Source organism: Xiphophorus maculatus, chromosome 21, assembly GCF_002775205.1.
Source record: "Xiphophorus maculatus strain JP 163 A chromosome 21, X_maculatus-5.0-male, whole genome shotgun sequence".
NCBI lineage: Eukaryota > Metazoa > Chordata > Actinopteri > Cyprinodontiformes > Poeciliidae > Xiphophorus > Xiphophorus maculatus.
Genome location: NC_036463.1, coordinates 13,615,271 through 13,641,161, shown reverse-complemented (window position 1 = coordinate 13,641,161; position 25,891 = coordinate 13,615,271). Strand labels below are relative to the sequence as shown.

General features: G+C 40.1%; 2 protein-coding genes across 6 annotated transcripts in view; one reads left to right on the top strand and one right to left on the bottom strand.

Annotated features, from left to right (window-relative positions):
- Positions 1-687: 687 nt before the first annotated feature.
- prlh (prolactin releasing hormone) lies at positions 688-4,244 on the top strand. The gene is made up of 3 exons (XM_005809850.2): positions 688-865; positions 1,172-1,388; positions 2,517-4,244. Exons 2-3 carry the CDS (start codon positions 1,226-1,228, stop codon positions 2,720-2,722), a joined length of 369 nt encoding a protein of 122 aa, XP_005809907.1. The 5' UTR covers positions 688-865; positions 1,172-1,225; the 3' UTR covers positions 2,723-4,244.
- The window catches only part of myrip (myosin VIIA and Rab interacting protein), a 111,494-nt gene continuing 89,840 nt past the window's right edge, over positions 4,238-25,891 (bottom strand). For 3 of the 5 annotated variants that reach the window (XM_023326521.1, XM_014472837.2, XM_023326523.1), the window contains exons 5-18: positions 18,808-18,888; positions 18,179-18,276; positions 17,950-18,030; positions 17,480-17,632; positions 15,694-15,886; positions 14,464-14,999; positions 13,406-13,552; positions 12,495-13,244; positions 12,217-12,279; positions 8,480-8,671; positions 8,228-8,389; positions 8,022-8,117; positions 7,816-7,876; positions 4,238-6,789 (exon numbers count right to left, since the gene is read on the bottom strand). In XM_023326521.1, coding sequence (XP_023182289.1) covers positions 6,746-6,789; positions 7,816-7,876; positions 8,022-8,117; positions 8,228-8,389; positions 8,480-8,671; positions 12,217-12,279; positions 12,495-13,244; positions 13,406-13,552; positions 14,464-14,999; positions 15,694-15,886; positions 17,480-17,632; positions 17,950-18,030; positions 18,179-18,276; positions 18,808-18,888 — 2,657 coding nt within the window. In that variant the 3' untranslated portion in view covers positions 4,238-6,745. The remainder of the gene's footprint in view (positions 6,790-7,815; positions 7,877-8,021; positions 8,118-8,227; positions 8,390-8,479; positions 8,672-12,216; positions 12,280-12,494; positions 13,245-13,405; positions 13,553-14,463; positions 15,000-15,693; positions 15,887-17,479; positions 17,633-17,949; positions 18,031-18,178; positions 18,277-18,807; positions 18,889-25,891) is intronic. The other 2 variants (XM_023326522.1, XM_023326524.1) reach the window with 2 other exon arrangements.

Here is a 25,891-nt window from a genome sequence, read left to right as displayed (position 1 = left end):
ATTTCAACTCAATCTCTGTTTTAAAACAATTCACTCAAGTAAATTTTTTTTACACTTGTTCATGCCTTTGATGATGTATTGTTTTAAACTAAACGTTACAGAACTTAAGATTCCAGTGTGGTTCCATTATACCAAAACTGCTGCTGGTTTTCCTTGTTTTCATCTCCTGACAGATACCTTTCTACAACAAAATTATTTCTCTTCCTTGTATCCTCTCTGGGGTTTTTACTTCACATCAGCACACTGTTCACTCACTCCTTTGCCCCACCAGCACCGATAATAGACTAATACACATAAACCGGAATCAGACAACTTCTTTATGGATTTGCTCCAATTTTGTGTTTCTTAATCCTCTTTATTTGAAAGCAACAAATGACATCTAAGTTTTGTCACAAGTGCTCTTCAGATGTAGTTGTTATGACTTTCAGCACTGTATCTAGCTCTAATGTGATAGATTCTGGTAGTTTGTGATTCTATTTTACCCTCTTTTATGATGCTGATTGATGAAAGACTCCATGAAACCACCCACCACAGCCCTGGGTCACTGCTGTTGGGATGACCCCCATGTTCACTAATTTAACGTTATCCACATGTCATTGACTCCTTGATGGACTGCTCTGCTGCGTGACAGACGTCAGGAGATTTTAGTCAAAGAGACAAGGGGTTTGAGGGAGTGGGAGGAGGAGAACAAGGGGAGGGGTGCTGCTCGCATACCGTGATCTACACTGTGATCACTCAGGGTAACTGACGTTCTTGATTCATCATCCGACGACCTCACGAGCCGCATGGCTATATAAGCTCGGGGACACTGCTGTTCAGAAAACAACCTCAAGAAACTGACCTCAGTTCATCACCAAAGATCTTGGTAAGTGCTTCTTGGTAATGATTTTATGGATTTTATTACCTACTGCCAAACAAATTCATGGACATATACTTTAAGAAGCTCAAAATGGATTTGCTTCTCTATCCATTTGTCACTGAGAGTCTCGAGAGACAAATCCTTTAAAACAAAAATAAAATGAAAGAATAACATTTAAATGTAAAGGAAAAGATATTGTTGATGTTTGACCTAGTTGTAATTTTCAATTTTCTAATTTATTTCTACTTAAGCAAACCTAGAATGATGATAAAATGAATTGCTGTGTATTTCTTTGCATGTCCCTAAGTACAGCCCAGATTAATCAGCAGTGCCCTCAGTGCCTTGACCGACTCCCCCAGCCTCAGCATGCTGCCTGGGAGAGACGCTGCTGTCCGGCAGTGCATCCTGACGAGCCGCTGGCTGCCCACAGCTCTGACGCTGCTCCTGCTGCTGTCCTCCAGCTTCAGCCGCGCTCAGAGCACCACGGTGGAGCACGACTTCCACATCGTTCACAACGTAGACAACAGAAGTAAGTAGAAGTAACTGCTGCCTCCCTATTTAACTGCAGTTGCTATTATTTTATCTGTCACCAAGCAGACGTGGTGGAGCGACCTGGCTTTCGAGATTACTATTTATCATTCTACATATTTCTCTCTCTTTTTTTATTCATCCCGTCAATTGAAATCTTGTATTCTATAGCTTAAGTTTAAAATAAAAAAAATGATATGCCTTGAGTATGTATGAAAACGTTAGATTTGTTTTTATTTAACAAAGAACTACATATGTAAGAAATACATTTTAATAAATGTAAAGTATGAACCCAGCTCAATCTCCTGATCTGAGCTGCTTTACGCAGTAATGAGATGCACAGAGTGGTCGTGTGGAAGTCACCTACTTTTTTAATTTCCTTTGTTTAATAAACAAAAAAACTTGATCTTATAATAATTTCTTTGATAATATTAACAAAACAATGTGTTCTTCAGGTAAGATATTACAAGCTGCATTTTAGAAATGAAATTGAAGACAACATTTTAAATGTTACACAATTACTATATTTGTCATTTTGCCTACTGAATGCAGGAAATCGTATTTCACAGTAAGATAAAGAACAGTGACTAATATTATGAATGACAGCTATCAGCATGCTTCCTCTTAGATATTGTGTTAAAAACTCCTTTACTTTAGGAAAAGTACTTCTGGAAAATTAATTAAAGATAGTGAAAAATTGCAAAAGTTGATACTTTATACTGATGTATCTGAAATGAACAGAAAAATCCACTTTTTTATTGAAACAACTTTGAATGTTCTTGCAGAAAGATTATTGTGCTTTTTTGTTTCTAATGTTTCTCTTTTGCCTACTTTTTTGTTCATATTTTATCTTGCCATTTTTTCTAAATGAGATATTTAGTACTAAATAGAAATTTATTATGCAAGGAAAATACTTTCCATTTAATTTCAATATTTATTTTGTACATATCTAAGTTTAAGGGATGTGTTTAGTTTTCTTTGATTGTAAAACATTTCTGAATCTGGTCAGGAGCCATTTATTTATATGTTGAAACCACAGAATCTATTGATGTGCTTCCTGTTTTTCTTGACCACAGACATGTTTTACTTCCTTCTCCTGCTGATGTTTGTGTCTGAATACACTGTCCAGGTCCAGAGATAGACCCGTTCTGGTACGTGGGCCGTGGAGTGCGACCCATAGGGCGCTTTGGGAAGAGGCACAGCAGCATGGATGCTCTTGGAAACAGTGGGATGCAGCCTGTCCTAAGGACTTTGGAGCTGCTGCTCAACAGCCTCAGAAAAAAGGAAAACCTTGAAAAAGTAATCAGTGGAGAGGAAAATGTTTGGTTACCATGACGCCATGTTCTTGCCTTCTGTCCACAAACCTTTTTTTATTCTCTTAACTGAAGTTGTACATTCATTTCTTTTAATGTAAGCTATGAGGTTAGCCATACGTGCATAATTCATTCATCATAAAGTATTTACACATAAAAGAATACAATGTATATTTATCAATAAATAAGAATGTTGTTAGGATACCAGTTAACGGTGTCGATTTCTTGAGCTTGCAGACGCACAACAAAATGTTTGCTTCAAACTAAACAGGTTTCCTTCAAGTTTGCAAATTTTATTTCATAATACATTTTATTTCTGAATATTGTGGCACATAGAGAATCTGTATTTTTTGCATTTTAATATTTTCCCCAACATGTCATATGGATTGCAACAAACGATTACACATTAAAAAAAGTGAATGGCCCGCCTTTGGAGCTGTGCACAGTGTTGCTCGGACTGGATTTAAACAGGAACAAAAGCAATTTCTGTTTCCATGCCATTCACTTTCATTTTCAAGAATCCCAGTATAAGATGAGATTACTGGCATCTTATAGCTACAATTTTAACTTCCTGTATGAATCCAGCCTCACAAGTTATAGCAATTTTTACAGTCTCTTGCACACAACACCGAAAGAACCGACTGGGCAATAAACATGTGGCACTATATCATATCCATCTCTTTTTAACACATATACATACATTAACAAACATTTTGATGAGATATTATTGTTCTTTACATTAGAAAAATACAGGACACCGATGATTGGACCCTTGCAGATGTGCTTTTCATGAAAAACTTTACACCGATCCCATAAAACCAGAAACATGCTTTTATACTACAACACCTTTTGGAGAACAAGACTGACAAAAGTACAGAATCAGTGTGTGCAAACTGAAAGATGTGAAAGGCTGCGATGAAAAGGTCACTAATAGAAGAGGGAAGAGCATTCATACAGAGCATCATCACATCTTTTATGCAGTCCATCAGGACATCCAACCCTGTTTTTATATTTCGCCAAAGCAAACGAACAACCAAGTGCATGGCTAAATCAGATTCTGATTCATGTAAGTCGTCACCGAGTAAAGAAAAGTTACCCAGAATGAAAGGCAGTCTCCTCAAATCTAGTGTCTAAGGAGTATACAAGTACAGTGTGAACCACACTGGCCACTTTAAACATGCCTTTTGTAGCAACCTGTTTTTGTAACACTCATGTCACCGCTGCTGATAAATGAAGGCTTACACTGAAAGCAGTTTGAATCACCACATGAGTCTGGTAGAACTAATTAGGGGTCCTTAGAGGATAGGATAAAGCCTTTAATTTGTAATAGTCCTTATTTCTGTGATATTGCATAAAAATGTTCTGCAAGTACAAAAATAAACTGTTTGTAACAAAATCATGTTTTCATGACATTTATAATATAGCACATTAGATGTTATTGTGTAAAAATCTCAACAAGATTTTTATGATTAAAACACAAATGTTCAGCTATGACCCGGAAAAGGATACAACAAAAACAAACATTTTATTTGAAAAAGAAAGGCCACAAAGTTGAAAACAAAGAAAGCAAAATAAATTCTACAGAGAACTTTTTTTCTTTTTTTGTCACCAAATGTCAGACCTCAATTTTTCAACTGTCTTGTAAGGGAGACGTTTTGAGCTCAGTGGGACAAACCTCGTTAAACTAAGGTTGTTATTATTATTTCAGTGGTTCCGTGTTCATCTTGGTTTTAAATCATACAGAAAATTATTTTTGGTTTGGGATTCATTGAAAAGGATCAGTGCACCACCTCTAATTTAAGGATTATATTGTAGGCCAGTTGTAAATTGTTGCCATTTTACAAAACAAGAAACCAAAGATTCATATTAGCTTAACATTTCTAAAAGGAGACCCTGATGTCATTCGCAGTTGCTTTTTTTCCAAGCCTAGACACTTTTTCAATTTTTTGGCCACCCAACAAGTACTTAGCTAAAATGTGCCAATTATTTATTAGAAATAAATTTCTTGCTTTAGTTGCTGATGTTTTGTCAGCAGATTATCATGCATCATGCATACATTTAGTCTATTTCATCATCAGAGATATCCTTGCTAATTGAACTAGCTACTTCGTCAGTGCTAATGCTTAGCTAAGCCAACAGATGGAGAGTCACTGGCTGTGATACCTACTGACATGATTGTATTTACAACACTTTCTATTTGGATCCAAATTCACCCTGATTAAAGATATACTGGGCTCCAACTATGCTAGAATAAGATCTTTATTTCATTGACATCGTCAAAAGATTTAGGCTAGTTGTTTCCCACTTCCTGTGTGCATAGTTAAGCTGGCTGATGATGATTCATTTCCCTAAGTTGCTGACTGCCCATTTGTTTCATGATAATTAGCATCCACTATATCTAGACTCAAAGTGTCTAGATCTTAAAGTCAGACATACTAGACTTATATTATCTATCTCATTTGCATCATCTATTCAGGTTGGCTCTCCCCCCTTTCCTCATGAATAGCAAAGCTAACTTAGAGGCTCCTTGGGCTTCACCAAGTTTAATATAAACCATGTTTACATATACAATTGATCTTCAAGAAAGACACATTGGAATTGAATTATGGCGGAATAAGTTATTTATTTCACCTTACTTTTACTTTGCTGTATTTAGCACAAGCCATTTTCTTCCATTTACTATAATATTCAACTTAAGCTAGCGGGTCCCTCCTTCCTGTATGCAGTGTTGTACTAAGAAATTGGATTTTTTTTTGAGTTACAATTTAAAAAAAATACAATAAGAACACCCTAAGAAGGAAAAATTTTGTTTTGGAGAATTGAAAATCGCCAAATTGCCCTGAGCTCAATGTCCAATATGGCTGCCATGCATATAAAACACAGTGAAAGAAGATGCTTGGCTATAAACTATTTATGAGCTTTGTGTCAGTTTCTCTCTCATTAAACCAACAACATACTGTAAACTTCAGTTTGGAAACACATTTCTTTAGTGTTTGAATACATAAAATAAAGATTAGTGCAGATAGCCTACAACAATACGACAAATCTCACTGGTCTTCCAATTTGACACATGAAAAAATTCGACCTGGGGTGTGGTATAAACACTAGTTCTGTGTTTATAGAAGGAACGGAGCATGACATAACTGGCTGTTGGCTTAACTGGATTCTGGATATCAATTAGCATACCCCCTAACTAGAACACTGGCATCTAAACTATACTGCAATTATATGAATCTTTTATTCTCATCTGTACGTCAACAGTAGATTGAACAATATCACAAATGTGCTTTGTGTTTGTTTTAGCTCCTGCACATTGCAGTGGTAGGAAAAGTCCTTCCATGTTTTGGCCCAGATACTTTGCATATCTTAAACACTGTTTTCAGATACTGTGAGTGCAATGATCTGATTTTAAATTGTAAAAGTACCAAAGGTTTAAGTGTAACCGACGTCTGATATAAGTGTGTAAAATGAAAAATAAAAAAAATAAAAAAAATCAATGGTAGTTGGAGGGTGGATAAATACCTGTATTCTTTTTTACCAGTTTACTTAGGAACTAAAAACACAAGACAGCATAAAAACTGCCCGGTCTTTCCATGATACTGAATCATAGAGAGTTTCACACAATCTTTCCACAGCTTCATCTTACACTTAGTAACAACACTGCTGCAAACAGATAGAGAACGGCATTGCATTCTTCTTTGTCTGTACAGATGAATATATATATATATATTCTGTGAGTTGTATGTAGCATGAGGATTGTTTTCAGATTTTAAGGCAGATACACCAATGCTAAGTCAGCTTTTACATGTGTGCATTGAGGAAAGAAATACTGAAGGTTAATGGTGAAAAAGAGAAACAACCTTTAATGTTTTCCTGTGAGGTGCAGCTGTTGAGGTTGGCTGAGGGTGGAGAACGCAGGGTGGGTGTCAGCCCCTGCTTGGCCTAGAGCTGGAGGCAGATGCTGGGTCAAGGCACTAGATGTGAAGGGCCCCTGTCCCTGAGGCTCTGTAAAGTGGCCCTGAGGGACTTGTGCTGCTGCTTGTCTCTATGGCCGAAGAGCTTTAACCTGCTGCTCTGACTCCAACTTTTCTGAAATGCCATAAAAACAAACACTCTGTTATCCAGGAAAATTTAAACCTATTTTTTTAGGCCTTTTTTGTACAGTAAATGCACAGGAGAGAGAAGCGGGAGACATGCAGCAAATGGCCGAGAACAGCAGAGCCTGGTACGAGACAGCAGAGCCTGGACAGATCCACTGTTTTGCAGGGTTTTAAATGCCTACTTGCTTAAACACAGGATCAAATTATTGAATTATCTCTTCATATTTTGCAAAGATCTGGTCACAAGACATTCAACTCAGGTGTGTTAAATTAAGGAAAAGAGCTAGATACCAGCCGTATAGATGACTGATCTTGGACATCACTGACCTACAGTGATGGCCAGAGGGAATGAATGAGATCTATTACTCGTTTTTCAAACCGTGCTGATAAAGCTAGTCTGACTCAAAGCTTTTGTAGTGAGAAGAGTGACGACTAAAAAGAATATAAAGAAAGCTCCAATTAGAAAAAAAAAATCCATTTACAAACATGAAAAGGAGACGATGTCTTGTAGCTCAATAAAACAGCCTCATCAACCTGTACTGGGTGTGTGTTTCCATTTGGGAATTTTACGTCTAATGGGGCTTTTCAGTTTCTTAGTCTGTTTTTAGCAAATGTATTAACTTTTGCATCTATTCAGGAGCAGCTTTAGGAGCTGCTCTATTCAAAAAGCTTTTTTTACAGCTTTGGAGGTAAAAAAAAATCCTCTTGTTTCTGTGTGTCTGTTTTAGACTCCCATACACTCACATTATATCTGCAGATAAAGATGTACTATTTACTGCATGCTGAAGTGATTTAGTTACTTCAGCATATGCATATTCACCAGCATATTACTGGTGAATATGCAGAATATCAGCTCATAATATTTTCCTAATAAATATTTCCTAATAAATAATAAACATTTTCCTAAATATATTTGACATTTTCTCAAATATCTCCCCAAAAAATATTCTATCTCTGGCTTTCTCTGTGAGCGTCTAGTTTTCTGCAGACTAAACAGAAACAGCTAGATTAATACCTTTTAATGGAGGTGCTGGGAGTTTCCTTCTCTGATGGCGTGACGAGTCCAGTGTTTCAGGCTGGAATAGACACAGTTATGTAGTTTACAAACTCCAACACAAGCAGACTGGATTTTGATGGAGGTCAGTTTATGGTACGTTACTTTTTATCAGCAAAAATCTTCAGAATATGAAAAAAAACAGATAATCTGAAGGGCAGAGATACCTTGGACTTTGGCTTTATCTTTGAGAAGCGATTGCAGACAGTCACATTTAACCCAGCTGTTTTCAGAGCTGAAATTCTGGCCTCGATATTTGATATCTTCAAAACAAAGACAAGTCATCCACAAGAAGACCTTTTACTTAGTTGTGACTTATGAACAAGCACCCCATATTTTTATTTTCTCCCAAATAAATAATCCTACTAAGTACCTGTAGTTCAGACTGGTGGACCTGAGCTGCTGCAGTGGCTACCTGGTCCTCCAGGAAGGCCAGATCAGTGTCTGTGGTCCCACTGCTAATACTGCGGGCACATTGCTCTAGTTCTCCTAGCGCCCCCTCCAGGCCATAAACAGCTCCCGCAGCCAGGTACACCTGCACAGTCAGGAAGAGCTAAACCGTCAGTGTCCGTCAACAGTCTTTGTTCAGTCTGATATGGTTATGCAGTGCTGCTCCGTAGCCTACATTCTCCTCCATCTTGGTAAGCCTCTGGTCCAGCCTGCGTGTCTCAGAGCTGCTGGATATGGGAGAGGCACTCATGGACTCAGACGGGGTGTAGCTCTCACCACCAGCCTCTCCAATCAGATCCTCTGTGGCATTCAAGACCTTCAGCACTTCTGTGGTGATGCTGCACAGTGAGGCTGCTGAATACTTTTGCTTTGATCGGAAAACAAAGAAGCACATGTGCCTATTTATTAGCACCAGGAATCAGGAAACCCAAAAAAAGTTTTGGGTTTAGAAAAGCCAAAACTTTTCTAGCATCAAAGGAATTTAGTATACGATTGTAAAAGTAGATGTTAAGACACAAGAGTGCATTTTTATTGGGCTCATTGGGTAAAACATTTAAATCCAATTAAGGAGAGAAACATTTTTTCTTTCTTTTTTTTTTTTTTTTTTTAAATCCTAACCTCAGAACTCAGGTTGTACAAAAACACATTGAAGGGACACATCAATCCTGTTAGAGCTTGAAATTGATCACAGAAACAGTAGGAGTGCAAAATAAGGATATGAGATGTGACACAAATTAGGAGAAATATGTCCAAAAGTAGACAGACAAATTCAGAGAGATGGGTGGTGATTTATTCTTTTAGTATGCCTTAAATATCAAAACAACAGCAGAATGAACAGCATGTCTTGATTAACAAACAGATGAATTTGCAGGAATTAGCTAATTTGATCACTAATTTCTCACATTTATTGTGTAGCAAACTGGTCAGCAAGAAAGTTGTGTGTTCAAACCCTGGTCTGTGTGGAGTTTGATCTTCTCTCCAAACATGCATGGGTACTCTGGCTTTCCAAAAACCTAATTGTTTGGTTAAATAATCAGTCTAAATTGCCCAGGTGTGTGTGTGTTTGTACACATGATGGGGTGTTCTCTTCGTCTCTGTTGTCCTGTGATGGACATGTCCAATGACTGCTGGAGACAAGTTACAAACTCCTCCTGTGCCTCTATTCCCTATTGCCTATAAGCTGGTATACACAATTAATGAATGGATGGGTGGACACTCTTTAAGACTATATTTAATATGTGCTTATTTTATATAACAAAACGACAAAAAGCAAAGAAAGCTTTTTTCCAACTTGATGGGAGTCGACGCATTTACTAATATAAGTCCAAGCCCAGTCCCTCTGTCCAAACTCAGATGTATGGAGAGGTGTATGAATATAAATTAAATACATGTATATTTTAATTTCAGTAACGTAATCTCACACCAAAAATCTTTCAGTCCTAGTCCAGCTGTGTTTGCCACAGATTAAAATGTTTTATCCTTTTTTAAAGAGCCACTAGTTACTTTCTGATTTAGATCCACTACACTTGAATGTCATGTTTTCTCATCTTTCTCATTATGAAGAGTAGCTGAGTTAAAGTGTCATGTCAAAGTAATGCCCAGAGGAAACAGGAAGTCCTGGATTATTAATTAAAGGTTCTAAACAAAATGGTTCCAGTTTTGTATATTTTATAGAATTTCTTAAAGATGCCAATAATTGAGCCCCAAATAATTTTGTAAAAATTAGTTATTTTGTTAGATTAATTAAATTATTTTCTTCACATCTTCGTCACGGGTTCCAGTGCATATGAAGGAGTGTGTGTATGACTGAATAGCAAAGATGTAAAGCAAAAACAGCGGCTGATGTATTCCCCTGAAGAGATAAAAACACTGCGGACATAAAGGGAGACGTGTTATGATCAATAATGAATAAATTGTTGGGTGGCACTTTGATCAGTCCCATCTCAGGCTTATTGATCCTATTTTAAGCAAGTGTGACTCTCTGAAAGGTGTTTTGAGGTAATGTTAGAAGAAGCAGGTACATGGATGGGAACAAAACAAAGGAGGTGGCATCTTTTCTTTCATCCCAATTCAGTGATCTTAGCCATGCGGAGCGGCACAGATGGACATTCTGAGATATGTATCGATCTGAGCCGCTCAATAGCCGTGTGAAGACGTCCTCGTCCACTGGAAGGAGTCGGCATCAACCAATCTAACGTACGTGTGGCTGTTTATGTTTGTTCTTTCACTCTGTGCCTTGTTTTCTCGCCGTCTTGTTAAATTTCTAGCAGGAATCGCACGTAGCTTCATCCAATGATCCGCTCCTAATGTCTAAGGAAATTCTGCTTAACTACACGCACACAAGAATTGAAACAAAACACCTGCAGCTATAGCGAGCCATCATCCATTAAATGTGTATAAACCGGCTTTGGGTCTTAATTAACCGTTATTTTACCAAGAAGTCCCTTGAAATACAATCTTTTTTTCAAAGGCAGACCAGGTGAAAAGGCACATTGAGGCTTATGCTACCCTGAAAAACATCTTTATTCATGTTTTCTGAAAAACAAAAGCCAGCTTCTTATTTGTGCATGTACATGCTGACGATGACGCAGATGAGAAATATAGTGGATAATTACATCAGCCGGCAGCTACACAATACGGAAGAGTCACTACTTCGCATTGATTAATTTAATAAAAGCTCAAACTCTATGCTGTCTTTGAAAAGGGCGCATGTTTGATGCAAAAGCTGAAAATGGACAGAAAAGACAAAAAAATAAAAAATAAAAATCAGTGATGGTGATATGTTTTCTCCCCCAATGAATTCCCAAAAGGTGGATAAGAAAACCGACAGAAATAGATGTTATGAATACATTTGCCATTCACCTTGTCGGAAGCAGGCGTGACTCAGAGAAGCATTCATGATGTCCCTAATAACCAACCATAACTCTCACTTTTCAGAGGGGTGTGTGTGTGTGTGTGTGGGGGGGGGGGGGGGGGGGTTTGTACCTGCCTTTGTGCTCATTAGTCTGTGTTGACTGGAATATAACTATTAAGCAGTAAGAACTTCTAATTAAAATAATTTCATAAGCATTTTATTTTACTGTCTTGTGTTTTGATGTGTGATATTTGTTCCCATTTGTACTAATTGAATGTGTGCATATCTGAATTTTTTTTTTCAAAAACATCAGAGATGAGTGCTGTTGTGTTCCTTCCTAAATGGAAAGTCAAACCTACAGAGCCTTAGAAAAGTAACTAACCCCTGACTCTTTTCCGATTTTATCACATTACAGCTGTTAAAATCAGTATTACAATTATTGTTGTTTTATGTGCTACACAAACAAAATGTAATATACAATTAGAAAGTGGAAGGAAAATTTAAAGAGGCCAATTAATGAAACAGTCAATTTTTTTGGGACAGTCAGAGGAACATGCAAACTCCATGCAGAAAGACTCCAGCAGGGATTTGAACCCGCAACCTTCTAGCAGCAATTATACCAGCTGCTCCACTGTGCAGCTCTAACTCACTTTTATTTCTAAAACATGCTGAACACCATTCTACTATACAATTACACATTGCTTTCTGTGGTTCCGTGAGATACAGTCCCAATTAGATAAACTGATGTTTGCGGATGTTTTACAGGTATGAATACTTTTGCAGTGCAGCGTGCGCAGAGGGGAACGGAGGCAGATTTCTTTGGTGTGCGGAAGTGCAGCAGCCGCTTCACAGATGGAAAAATTACCGGACCAATGGCTGTAATTCATTCTGAACTTTGGAGGCTTTCATTATTAAAAATGCTTTCCACAGAGAGAGGTTGCCAACTCATGCGCTATAATAGCTTTACACCATGCTGGATTACGTCGAGAGTGAAGCAGACGTTTGAGTGTTTGAGACGGGAGGACTCGCTTTGCTCTCCGGCCGCACAATGATCTCACCTGCTGCAAGACAGAAGAGAGCAACTGAAGCCTCTGCTGTTGTTCCAAGTCATTCTGTCCCACCTGATACAAAGACACACGCGCACACATAGAAACACACAAGGCAAATAAAACCAGCCAGACTAAACACACCGAAGCAGTGAGCGCCAAGGAGGACAAAAGCAGTGTAAATACAACTTTAAATAATACCATAATGGAAGACAAGCGGACAAAACAGACATACAAGCCAGAGACAGAGAATGACTGAGAATGAATGTGTTTCTAATCTCTCATCTCACCTGGTTGTTTGACAGCCCCCCCTCCTGGGAAGAAGGAGAAACAGCAGGTGAACTTGCACTGGATCCGCTCCTCCTGGCTCCACCTTTTTGCGCCACCTCCTTCTCTCCATCTCTCTTGCGCTGTTTCTTACTTACTCTGTTCACCTCTCCTCTTTTCTGCTCCTTCTCGGCTTCTCTCTCTACAAAACTCTCTGCTCTTTTCTCTAACCTCCTCTCCTGAGCTGTCGTTTCCTCTCGCGCCGAGGAGCTCTTCACTAATCCGGGAGCCCGTTTCATCTGCTGCCCGTTCACCTGTTCCGTCGCTCCGCTTCCTTTCTCCCTCTTGACACTTGCACGATGCCTTTTCCTCTCCGTTTCATTTGGTCTCGATTTCTCGTTCTGTTTCTCACTTTCTTTCTCCATCTGTTCGTCATCCTCGTCGGATGAGACGCCGTCTTTGCTGTTCCCTCGACTGACTAGCCGACTGAGCTTAGATCGTATTTCCACTTCCAGAGAATCTCCAGAGCCAGATCCAGGCCCCGGGCTCCTGGAGACGATCTCTGGCCCCGGGGACACAGAGTCAAGCTGAGCAGAGTTGGGCTGTGGAGAATTTGGAGCCACCGTGTCTGAGGGCTCTGGCTCTCCTGCTGTCATGGCATCTGGTTTGAGGGCATCTTGTCCAGCTGGTGCTGCTAGCGTATTGTCAGGCACCGGCTGCTCCTCACTTAAACCTCTCTTCAGCAGGGCGTTGAGTAGAAAACCACTGTTCTCCTGAAACACACAAATCACAGGGATTAAAATCATCTGGTCCACTAAAGAGAATGCACAGCTGCATTAAAAAAACCACACGTGTTTGGCAGCAGACATGCACAAATCCTTGGTGACACAGCGGAGATGAAGAGATAAAAATAAGCAACAATTAGAAGTGCTACCTGTGCTAAGGGGTAGATGGACTGTGCATGGTTCGGACCTCCAGGTTTGTTCTGGTCCGTTGACGACTCCTTTCTGCTTTTCCTGCGTCTCCGTGATCTTCGGACACACTGCCTGTCGTCCGCCTCGCTGCTGTCTCCCGTCACCTGCTAAACAAACAGCAGTTGTTGGAGGGGGAATGGGGGGGGGGAACACAGCATGTGTTGGTATTTTAGACTTCCTAAAAATTCATATTTACTTTTCAAAATGAAAGTTACAAAATAAGTTTCATTTGTGGGGAAAATGTGGACAGAATTTTCCTCTTAACTCAAACCTGTAACAGGAAATAAAGATGTAATTTTTGTCCAATCCTGTTTTCTTAGATTTTATTTTTAATGACTCTGTTGAATCACAATTTAAAAGAAAGGTCTGATTTTCATTGGTCAGCTTCATGTTATTTCAATGGTTATTGTGGATATTTCACTAATTAAAAGATGGATCCTAACAGTTTTGACAAAGTGTTTATTTCTCAAGTTCACCCAGAGGTTAAATTACCATGGAATGGATCTAGATTGGTTATTTGGATGAATATTAGTATTTTAATAAGCAGAGTAGATGTAAAAAGTGTAACCATCTCTATTAAAATGATTTTTTAAATTATTTGTAAAATGAGACTTTGATTAATGATTTCAATCCTTTTCCCTTGTGTTTATAACTCAGCCAGAAAACTAACTAATCTGTTTTTCAGGGTGTGTAAAATGAACAAAATAGCAACAAACCTGTTGCATGGGAGAGCAAATCTGAAATGAATCATTTGTGTTGGCATAATTCTTCGACTCTTTTATGCTCAACATTGTAATACATTTGATTTCACCTTCTCCGTACAGTAGTTGCATTTTTTCCAACCTTTACTCATTTGCAACCATTTACTGAACAGTTTGCATAGAGGTTACAAGGATCAAAACATCTAGATGGAATAAAGGCACAAATCGGAGGAAGGGAGTGTTGTGACACCGAGATTTTTTTCTTTCTCCAACCTGCCTTTAGTTTTTGCCTCTGAAATGCATGAAGGAAGCATCACCTTGGGGTTAAAGTTCACGTCCAGCGCCTCTGTGTGGGCTGAGTGTTGGGATAAGCTCTGCTGGAGGGGCAGATGGTACAACGGCTGCTGATGAGGGTGCAGCTGAGAGTCCGCCGGTCCCTTCCTCCTCAACAAGTTGTGAGTGGGTTTGCGAGGACATGCAGACAGCACCGACGAGGCCTCGGAGTCCGAGTTGAGGGTCTCCGTGTTGGTGTACAGGCCAGAGGACGGCGAGGTCACACCGGGGGGCTGGGTGTAAGTCCACTCGGGGTCGTGCTGCGAGTCCGTGTAGTAAGTCTCATCGGACAATTTGCGGCGAAACTGTTGGAGCGCCGCGCCCCACCTGCCGTCGTCGTCCTCCTCCTCCTCCTCCGAGTCGGAGCCCATCTCGTCGTACGCAGAGACCACGCTGGACTCCTTCTCCAAGACGCTGAACACCAGGCTCTTCCTCTTGGTGAGCAGGCTGGGCCGGGAGAGCTGCGAACTGTGCAGAGCGATCCAGTTTCCATCCGGGCTCTGCAGGACCGAGGATGCGCCTGGAAGCACAAAGCCATCAGGATGTTTGAGGAAAAAGAAAAACAAGCAAACAAACAAACAAAAAAAAAAAACATACGAGACTTTCAAGCCTTTTTAGAAATACAAAAATCTGGGGCGTGCTGTGGTGGCGCAGGGGGTTAGCACGCCCCACGTTTGGAGGCCTTAGTCCTCGACGCGGATGTCGCGGGTTCGACTCCCAGTCCCGACGACCTTTACCGCATGTCTTCCCCCCTCTCCTCACCCTCCTTCCTGTCTGCCTACTGTAGAAAAAAATACGAGCCACTAGCGCCGCAAAAACTCTTCGGAGAAACAAAAGAAATACAAAAATCTGAAAAATGTGGCTCAGGGATTTAGCCTCCCTGAGCCAACGACATGTAGAACGACATTTTGCTGCAGAGTTATTAAGAGGCTTATTAAGACACCTTGCGAAAAGTTCAAAGAGCCACAGGATTTAGATCCTTGGTGTAAATCATTCTGTGGTAGCATTTGGAGTTGTCACACTAGATTTTATTTTGGGGCATCAGATTAAACGTACAGTTTTCAGAACTTTGTGTGGATCTCTAGAACATACAATCCCCATAAAATACACTGGACACTTTGTGACAAATACCGAAAGAGTTAAAGGGATATAAATGCTTCTCTCAGACTCTGTATCAAGACAAGCGATAAGGTGAACAAGACTGGGGTCTTTACTTGAGTTATCCAAGCGATCCATGCTTTTCCAGCCGGGTAGCAATGCAGCCTTGCCCTCCCTCTTTAGGGAAGCGTACTCCTGCAGAGCGCCTCCACCAGCGGCAGCAGCAGCAGCTTCAGCCTCCTCCTCCTCCTCCTCTGGACCCTTCTCTGGGGAGTCGTCACTGGTGAAGGAGAATGCTGATCGGGACCGCTGCAAGACGATCGAACACTTCTTTAGTTAGTTTTTACCTTATTTTGTCCAGGAAAAAAGAAACAAAAAAAAAACAAACAGACAAAAAAAAAAAAAAAAAACGCTGGCCGTGATTTAATAGTCCCAACAGCAGGTGGAGCTCCAAAACAAGTAAATAAAATATCATGCACTGATTCCCAATAACAAAATCTCCCCCTGGACACAAATTAATTAAAGGGGTTGTTTATTTTCAGAGCACAACTTCTAATTTTACAGGAAATCTTCAAAGCGGGCTCATAATTTTAGAGTTCATTAAGACGTTATTTAAGTAGTTAACAATAGCTTTCTGTGTTTAGCTTCAGGGCAAGCCTAAAAGGATAAACGCTTTTAAGATAAAAGGCATAAAGCCTCATAACAAGTGGGATATGATCTTAATCTGTAGTGTTGCCAAGCAGTGAGGCGGCTCTGAGAGTCCATCCGCTGTGTCTCGGTGAGTGTGTTTGTGAGAAAGCTAATAAACGGGCGGGCTGAGAAGTTTAGGAGGATCCGTGCGTGTTTCACAGGACTTTGATCTTCCCTGAGTGAAACAGCGGGAAACTGAGAGGCCTGGAGGGGGGGCGCAGCTTTGATGCTCCGCTCACACACACGACAATGACAAATCTATGAGTCCCTGCTGGCTGGTAGCAGGATCCGGTGGGAGGCCGATCTGCTGCTGGTTGGTTTTTGCTACAAACTTGTGTATGCAGCGTCTCGTTTCTCTCCAGATTGAAACATTACCTGGGAGGATTGCAAACTACACTGCTCGTTTGGATCGTCTTAGGTCCATTTTTTTTTTCTATTCAGATCAGCCGAAACCGCTTCCGAAATTTGTTCAATTGACATTTAGAGAGGAATTTGTATTCCTTTCTTTAACTTACTGAGGAGGGAATAAAATCTACAGTAGAGAGGAAAACAAGTATTGGCCAGACAACTGTGATATTAGAGGGAATTCTAGGTAAAGCCTCCACAGAGTGCCCAGCATTTCTACTAGATCAATGTTAATTTTAGGGTTCATTTCACCTTTAAAGCAATACTCTGTGTAAATTAATTAATGTATTTTTTTTGTAACATTGGTCATTTAAGTGCAGCAGAATGCAGCTGTCCATTAGAAAACGATTGTGCTGAATGCCCAAAACAAATGATAAATGATCACATGGAGAAAGTTCTGTGTTTTTTTGGTGCTTCATTAATAACAAGCCAAGCGGGCGCGTGCTTGGCAGGTTTACGGTTGTTAAGGTGTGTGGTCTGGATAGCTCTTTGGATTTAATTATAAATCCCATAAAAAAAAAATCACAAAATTAATGACCAAGCACTGAGCTTCAACTTTTAAACCCGAACATTTGATTATTTTCCTACAAAGCACCATGTGCGCACACTTTGTTTTTCCATTTTCCATAAACTAAGAGGGAACGGCAAGCTCACAATAGGACAGGCAGAAAAATAAACCAGGCTATCAAACAAGACTGCAAATATGCAGCTTGTAGATAGGAAAGAAAAAAACAACAACTAACCGTCTCTGCACACAGATACGGTTTACACCCACCAGCCAGACATTTTGGGGCGAAAGGGACTCACCCACAGAGGGTAGGGGTTCTTCAGAGGGTCCTGTGATGAAGTGTGAGGTTGAGAAGGAGATGGCAGCTCACCGGTCTGGACTAGAGATTGAGGTTGTGGCCAGACAAAGTCATACTCTGTCTGCATCTCTGATCGCTTCCTCCTCTGAATGATCTGATGGGGACAAAAGAAAGAAAGAAGAGAGAGATAGAATCCTCCGAAAAATAAACATATTCTAACATACTAATGCAATATGTTCAATAGTCTTTAGCTTCCTTATCAAAGTAGGACACCAGAATAATCTTACAATTAACCTACACCACTTTGACTCAATGTTTCATGCTTGAATATGACATCAACGCAAACTGATTCAAGATGAGTTCATTATTTATTCATTCTCATTTTAATAATAATGTTTTCCATTATTGCTTGCTGATGATGTGGAAAAATAAAAATGTTGTAAAGAGACAAAACAGCCTCTCGCAGCTCACCTTCTGCACAATTGTTGTTGCGAGTTCCTCTATGAGCTCATCTTTGTGGTCCCGCAGATACCGAGCCTCATTCTGCTTCTCCTGCACACACGTTTCATTCAAAGAGGCTCAATTATGTAGAGGTCAGACAGAAAGAAGTAGGACATGGCTGGGAAAGTTGGTCAAGTAAATATTAAAATTAGGAGAAGAACATAAAAAAAGAAAAAAGAAAAGTAAAACAGCATCCTACCAAACTGTCCCGGAACTCCTCCGCCTTAGCGATGGCCTCCTCTATAGCTTCCTCAGCAACACGCAGGGCGACTGTGAGTGTCTCTGCCATACTGTGTCCTGTTACCACAACAACAAACATGGCTCAGATGCTCACATACGTCAGGGTTAAAGCCTCCGAAAGTTATCTAACTTACCATTTGCAGGGCAAAAATACATATTTATCTTCCTACTCAGCTTCAGTTTTTTTGTGTGTGATTTTTTAAAATTTAGGCCCCCTTCAAACAGGAAAAAGTCCGGACAAGAACAGAAAAAAGAAAAAAAAAATCAACAGTGTGGGTTGTTTTTGTCGGGGCTTGAAGACATTGAATCAAGAATTCACAAAGCTCACTATTCAGATTGGGTGTGATGATATTCCCACAAGAAATTTTAAATGATTTTAAATGTATGTTTGGGTGGATTTCTGCTTAAATGTTTGTGTGATCATTTGTTTAGAACAACAATGAAGGGGTCAAACGTTGACGGTGGCGGGTGAATATCAACAAAGACTGCAAAAGATAAAGGCTCTGAAATGGCAAAGATAATTTTGACGGCAATTACTTCCCGTCTGCAGCGCCACAAGTACCGACCGCTCATCAACACATCTCTCACCTTCACTCTGCCTGTAAAAGACGGAGTCGCTGCCGCAGACGCTGCCATCGTTATCGTTGCTTCCGCCGTGAACGCTGCTTTCTGAAACACGGAGGGAAGGGAAACCATGAAAGCGTTTCTCCTCACACCGAAACTAAACTCGAACATCCTGCACAAATTGTGCTGCTTTGAGACGCAGCACAATTTGTGCAGCTGCAGCCACGTGAAAAGCAGGTTACGGCTGGAGCACCATGTCTTGAGACCTTTTGTCAACTGGATTTCCAACCCGGTTCTGTTGTCTACTCGGTTGTGAAGTTCTGTTTCATTGTGATTTTCTCTAAACAAAATCAGAGCTCAAAGAAAAAGACAGCTCATCTCATCGTTTAATTTCCAGCTCAAAGCAATCACACACACATACACGTATGCCAAAATATTCTGAAGCCTTATTTTTTGTTCCAGTCCTGCTATATTTATGTTGCTCAATTCTCAAGGAAAACCTACATTTACTGCAAGACAAATGTCGTATAAAGGTGAATTCAGTCACATTAGATGTTAATTGGTCTAATTTAAAGGACATGAACCACTCTGATAAGGTTATTGGTTAAAAGATTTCCCTTTTTAGAAGCTCACATTCCCTCAGAGGCCCATTAGCTGCAGTATGATAGGCCTCCTGGGGGGCTTCTCATTAAACCAGCAGTAAAAGTGAAGTGGTTGTACTTGGACATGCAGCTTTTAAAGCCTAGAAACTTGCAGAAAAACACATAGCTGCTGATTGCCAAACCACCGTGGCAAAGCAGAGAGAGGTCCATCTCTAAATCCACCTCTGGGTTCATTTTCATTTCTTAACACAAGTTCGATGGAAACTCTTAGAACAGACTGAACGTAAGAGAAAGCTGGATCCATGTTTGTTCACAGACTTATTCCAACATGTCATTATTTTCCTCTGCCTTCCTTAGCCAGATCCCTAGTTTCTGTAGTTAATTCAGTCCCGTTGCTCAGCCTGATGGCCAGGCTGCAGACAGACACAGATGAATGTGGTTCGATGTGAACCTGATGTTAAGCAGCACAGGCCAGGCTCACATATCCCTGCCATAGCTGTCAAACTGCCAAGACAGCAGCACACGAACTCCTCATTCTCACACTCAAAGTTTGACAAGTCCCTTAAGTTTTAAACACGAGCCTTCTCGCGAAGGGCAGAAAAACACTTAATAAAAACCGTTTAGAGAGGAAAACCTGAAATGCATCAGAATGAAGAGAGTAGCATTCCCCCCTCTACTTTTCATTCAGAAGGAGCAGCAGCTCCGTATGCGAGGTACGCTTTATCGTTTCAAGAAGAACTGCTGTTTGTCAAAGTGCTGCGAGGTTTTTCAAAGCGGGAGTGCAAAAACCGGCAATTTCACCTGTCACATCGGCACCCAGCGACACAACAAGAAAACACAATGTTTGTTGTTTCTCTGCACATCTGACTCCCTAGAGGAGATCCCCCCCCCCGACCCCTCCGGCCCTCAACCTGCACACAGCCCAGTGCAGGAAGCCCCAGAGAACATCACCCTCTCCTCTGACCTTTTCCCTGTCAGTCTAATCGTTGAATGAACAGAATTGCACAGCTTCTGCTTGGTTAGAGCTGGATTATGGTTTCTGAAGACGACAACAGATCGGTGGAATTACCTGCAGCAGCGGAGGACGATGTAGACACAAAAGTACTGCTGTCAGAGAAAACGGGGGCACCTCCAAAGATTCACTCGCCGACTGGTAGGCAAACAACAAACGCTGTTTGCACACGCTGAATAAACTTGCCAGTCATACAGAAGAAGCCCGCGGCGTCGTGCTCTTGAATGCAAAGCATGTACTAAACCTTTAGCAAACAGCAGTACTGTATCTATTTCCTTTACAAATATTGTTGTATATCTCCATGCAATCGAAAGACTGGGGAGGTGAGTTGAAATTTTGATTTTATTTCCATCCAAACCCTATAAAAAATTCTCAAACATACACTTGTAAGTTAGTGTTAGTGTGGTATATCCATGATTTTCTTTTGCCCTGGGATATAAATAGAACATGTGATGGGATATATATCAAAGAACGTCATTTCTCCTAGCCATGCTTTGAAATAGGAAATAGAAGAGAGCAAACACTGAACTACGAAGCATGTGTGGGTTTTAAGGGAGGAAATTCGATTCAGCTCAATTTACTACTAAATTAATACTGATCAGCAGCAAAGATCTCTTGTAGTGGTCTGTGTTAAAGCACTTCAGACAAAGCCTCTGACTGAAGATACTGTTGTTGAGAGGATTTTCAGGAATGTGCATTGTGTTTTATGAAATAGGGCAGCTGCGATTTCCTCAGTACCATTGATGACATTGATGGTTTATTGCTGTTTATCATTATTTTTAGCTAAGGCGTGATTTTTATGATTTCAGTTTTAAGAAAGAGATCAGCTGCAGTTATTTGGTGTATCTGTATTTCTAAGTAAGTATGGTGCAAAGAGAGTCTGATTAAAACCAAATAAGATAGCCTATAAAGGTTTTTTTAGTTTTTATTTTTAAAGACCCAAGGGGTCTAAAATATGGGAATACTTCAAGTACCAAACAATGAGTGGAGGTCTGGATGCTTTGTAACTTTGATGAGTCATTAAAAAAACTGCAGTTCGTAGTCAAAAAGGACAGTAAAGCAGATTTTGTTTTTGCTAAGTTTTTGTGTGAATACATTAGTCATCGAATCGTCTGAAAGAATAAAATACGAAAGTTGCATAGACATAGGCTTGATCAAATTAACTCCATGACCACCTCAAGTCCTGGAGACAAATCCTGAAGAGAAGCTGTGTGCTGAGAGAATAAGGGAGGATCCATGACTTTGGTTATCGATTGTTCAAACAGAATTAATCAAAGATCGACATCATTTAAGACTGGAATGTTGTCCTATTGGCAAAAGGAGGATTTAGAAACCTTCAGCAATAGTGGTACACAATAATAATAATAATAAAAAAATTTACCCAAACTACTGTATGTGTTGTTTTAAAATGATTCTGCTGCCTTATTAATAAATAAATGCTTAATTAGGTGCTTTAATAAGACCAAATGGATTAGGTTATTCTGTACATGAATGCTGTTCACCCATAAGTTCTATGAATAATGTAACAACAGCAATGATATAGTACCTGCTGGAATATAAAACAGTATTACATCCGTTGATGCAGAGTGGCAGCGATCCACCATATTACAGAATATATAGCTGGTCTTCTTGAGGACAATTAAAATTTACTGTAAGTCGTTTAGACAAAGATTTCACTAAGTGTTTAAGTGAGACCTTAAGCATTAAAGGAATTATGACAACAAAATGTGCCAATCACAATCTTTCATCTCCAATAATCTTGCCCTCCTTAGATGCTGATTATACTACTTAAGAGATTATTGAGGGTTGATTGATTGAAATAGAGTGTGGGAGGAAACAGGAGAAAACCCACACAGCACGGGCAAGAACAGAGTTCTTCTGCAGAAAATCCTAGAGAGTTGGCTGAGGTAAACCAGAGGCTGCACTTCCTAACCACACAAAAACGCCAGCTCTAAAATCTGCATTCTGAAGTGGCAGAACAACAAAACCGCAAATTTCGGAGGTGAATTCAGTTTTTAATCTTGCAGCCCACTTAGTGGTGACTGTGAAAGAACATTAATTGCAATAATTTCGTTGTTTTTCTCGTTACTTGTCCAAATGCAACAAGATCTGAATGCTTTTTAGGAAGTAAATGCAGTGCCTGGCAAAAAGCGGTTATAGCCCTTATACCTGAACACAGAACAGAGTGTGCAGATCAATGCATATTTACACTAATTCAATCTTGTCATCCTATTTTTGCTAAAACAATACAAATATACATGTTTAGAAAGTCTCTCTCATTCATATGTTTATATACACACATACAAAGCATTATCTTTATTTGGCAAAGTGAAACCAAATTCCTTGTTTCTGAGCACAGACTGGCCAAATAGAGCTGATTTTGGTGTATTTTATTTGCTGGAATGATACAAAAAAAATGCATAATAAGTGCCTTTTATTTTTACAAATAAATATCTGGAAAGTGCTTTGTGTATGTGGTCTTGGCTTGACTTAGTTCAAACTTTTTAGAACCATTTATATGATTACTACAGCAATAAATAAGTTCCTGTTTGTGTCGTTTTGCCCTGGATTTTGAAAACCTCACCTACTTTAGACACAAATGTCAGCTGATATTTACTTTTGCCAATAGATGGCAGTAGTGGTTTCGATGCAATGGTGCTTTGATATAAACAATTTGATGTGTCTCATTAAGATGAATTTCTGTTCCAGTCTCAAGTCTTTCTCCAAAGGCCTTTTATTCAGTATTGCCGTATTTTAGCTCCTTCCATTGTCCCATTTATTCTAAGTAGTTTCCCCGTCACTGCTAACCAAAAGCATCCCCACAGACTGATGCTGCCACCACCATATTTCAGAACGGGAATGGAGCGCTTAAGAATTTCAATCAGTTCGTTAAACTGAATGTCACTCTTTCTTTTTGGGTCTTTATTCCTAGAAATCGCTTTAAAACAACAGGAAGGCTTTCCTTCAACTTCGGCGTTATTACATTTTTCAGTTTGACCTTTCATTGAAAGTCCTAATAAAACACAACAAGACACAGCCGCATAGTTTAAGGGTCTCAAAAACAGACAAAAAAGCAGAGATCCTCTGAACAAAAATGAAGCGAAATGAGGACGTATAAATAAACAAGCCACTAACAAAATTCTTGAAGTGCCAGCAGCAGCAGCAGGAGGAGGAGGACAGACAGTCCAGACGGTTTGCTTTCAATTACAGCGCAGCATCTGGCAGCACACACGAGCCCCGTAAACAAAGTCCTCAGAACAATGGCTGAGCTGACAGGATGACTGTTTATATCATTCAGGCTGGTGGAGGAGAGGAACAAACACACATATGGTCTATTGTCTCTTTAATTTGGGATCAAGTTGGGAGTTTACAGTAATGTGATGGAGCTGACATTTAAATCTGTAATAAACATAAATTATGCCACAAACAGGAGCTCAGTCGCTGTTTCCTGCTGCAGAACATATATAACCAAATATTAATGACTGTCAGGCTGAGCTTTGACTGGTGTCTGTTTTTGGGGGGTATTTGCAGAAATTAACTAGCCATAACAAAAGCTTTAGAGATTGAAATTGCGGAGATGAAACACAAAATGAGGGAGCAACGGGTCCTCTGTAATTAATTTTCACAGTTTTTCCAAAAGCAACCCAAGTAATCTGTCTTTGATTGGACTAATCTTCCTTAATGCAGGAACGCAGAGGAAAACAGAGTAGCAAAAAAATAAATGAAATAAAATAAAAAGACACAGCTTAGAGGGATTGGAAATGTTCAGCCGGTAATAGGAGAAAAACAACAAAACAATCCTGCATAAATCACTTCAAAAATTAGGTCATATATGAATGCATAAACAGAAGAACAAATCTGCATAAAAGCATTTGGATCCAACCCCCGAGCTCAGATGTTTGCCTTTTACCAGCGGTAGCTCTGGGCTCCTGTTTAACATTTGCCCTCCGCTCCTTCCAGCCGGAGCTCCGGGTCTGCGAGCCTTCAGCTCAAACAGCACCAACATGACAAATGACTCCAGCGCGGCCAAAAGCCTGCCAAGTGTCTGAAAGACCACAGCCACAGTTCAGCAGGTTAATTTTCCGAAGTGCACTAAAAAGGCCGATTATAGATCCGCTGAAAGTGAACCTGCCTCTGCGTGTGCTTGCTGTTAAATTCCGCTGCTTCTTTGGCAGAACAACACCGAAACGAAAACCAAGGTCACTCTTTAGAAACACTCTTTAGATTTCCATTATACACAGCTTCTGGAATCACTTAGGCTGCGTTCACACTGTAAGCTGAAGTGACCCAATTCCAATTTTTTTTTACGTAATGCGACCTGTATCTTATCTTTTCATGACAGTCTGAACAGCACAGGTCGGATTCTTTTCGAATGCGACCCAGGCCACTTGCGTATCCGATACGTATCCGATTCAAATGCAACCTAACGTTCAGGTCACATTCATCCGAACTGAACGCCACTGATACTGGACAAATCTCACTATTCTGCGCCCTGATACACACAAGCGGGACGTATAACAACAACCACGACGGACTATAATGAGGATTAAGTTGTTAATATGCTACTTCGGTCGGACAACAACTTCAAATATGTAAGCTGTGCTCCACTGTTAGCCTCCATGTTTACTTCCTCAAACACTGAGCACTTCTTTTTATGGCGGTTGGCAGAACACTGAGGACGCTGACGCTATTGTGCCCTCTACTGCGCATGCGGGACACTTTCAGGTCCTTTAACCTATTCAGACTGCAGAACACATACAAGTCGCATATGTGTGGCAGTGTGAACGGCCCCGGCAAAGAAATCCAATTTGACAAAATATCGGAATTGGGTAATTTCAGTCTGCAGTGTGAACGCAACCTTAATGACACGAGAAGCCCTAGACTATGTGTGAATCTTAATTTCTTTAAGTGTAATTTTCACTTTAGTTCAACCTTACAAAGCCATGTTTTTGTATTAGTTCGACCTAGAAAATTTGGTATCCCCTGAAACTTAAGTGCCAAAACAAAAATGGAGTCATTATGAAGCCGGTTCTGTGGTATTCTCAGAAGGCAGCCTGGCTTAAACCCATAAAAAATGCCCTGAAGATAGTTAGTTTCGTGCAAATGCTAACTTGATATCATTTTCCTTATCATTGCATGCATTAGTCAACAGACTGCACATGAGCATGCAGACACACAAATACATCTCTTTGATTTTTGCAGAGAACATAAGATTGGAGCTGTGAAATACTTGAATGCCTGCGACCGTATCCTGCAGTTTCCTTTCTCTATTTGGTTTTCAGCTAGAGAAAATGACATGTGAGAAGGTGGTACTATGCTTTAGTATTTCTCCATTTATCTTTTCTGGATAGGTGCAAAGCTTCCCACGGATGTTTTGAGGGATGTAACAGCAGACAGAAAAGGCAGGGGAGTTAAACTAGGACATCACTAATCCCCGAACAAGAAATAAACCTGATTTACCCGTCATAAAAATGTTCAAATAGTTTCTTAGAGG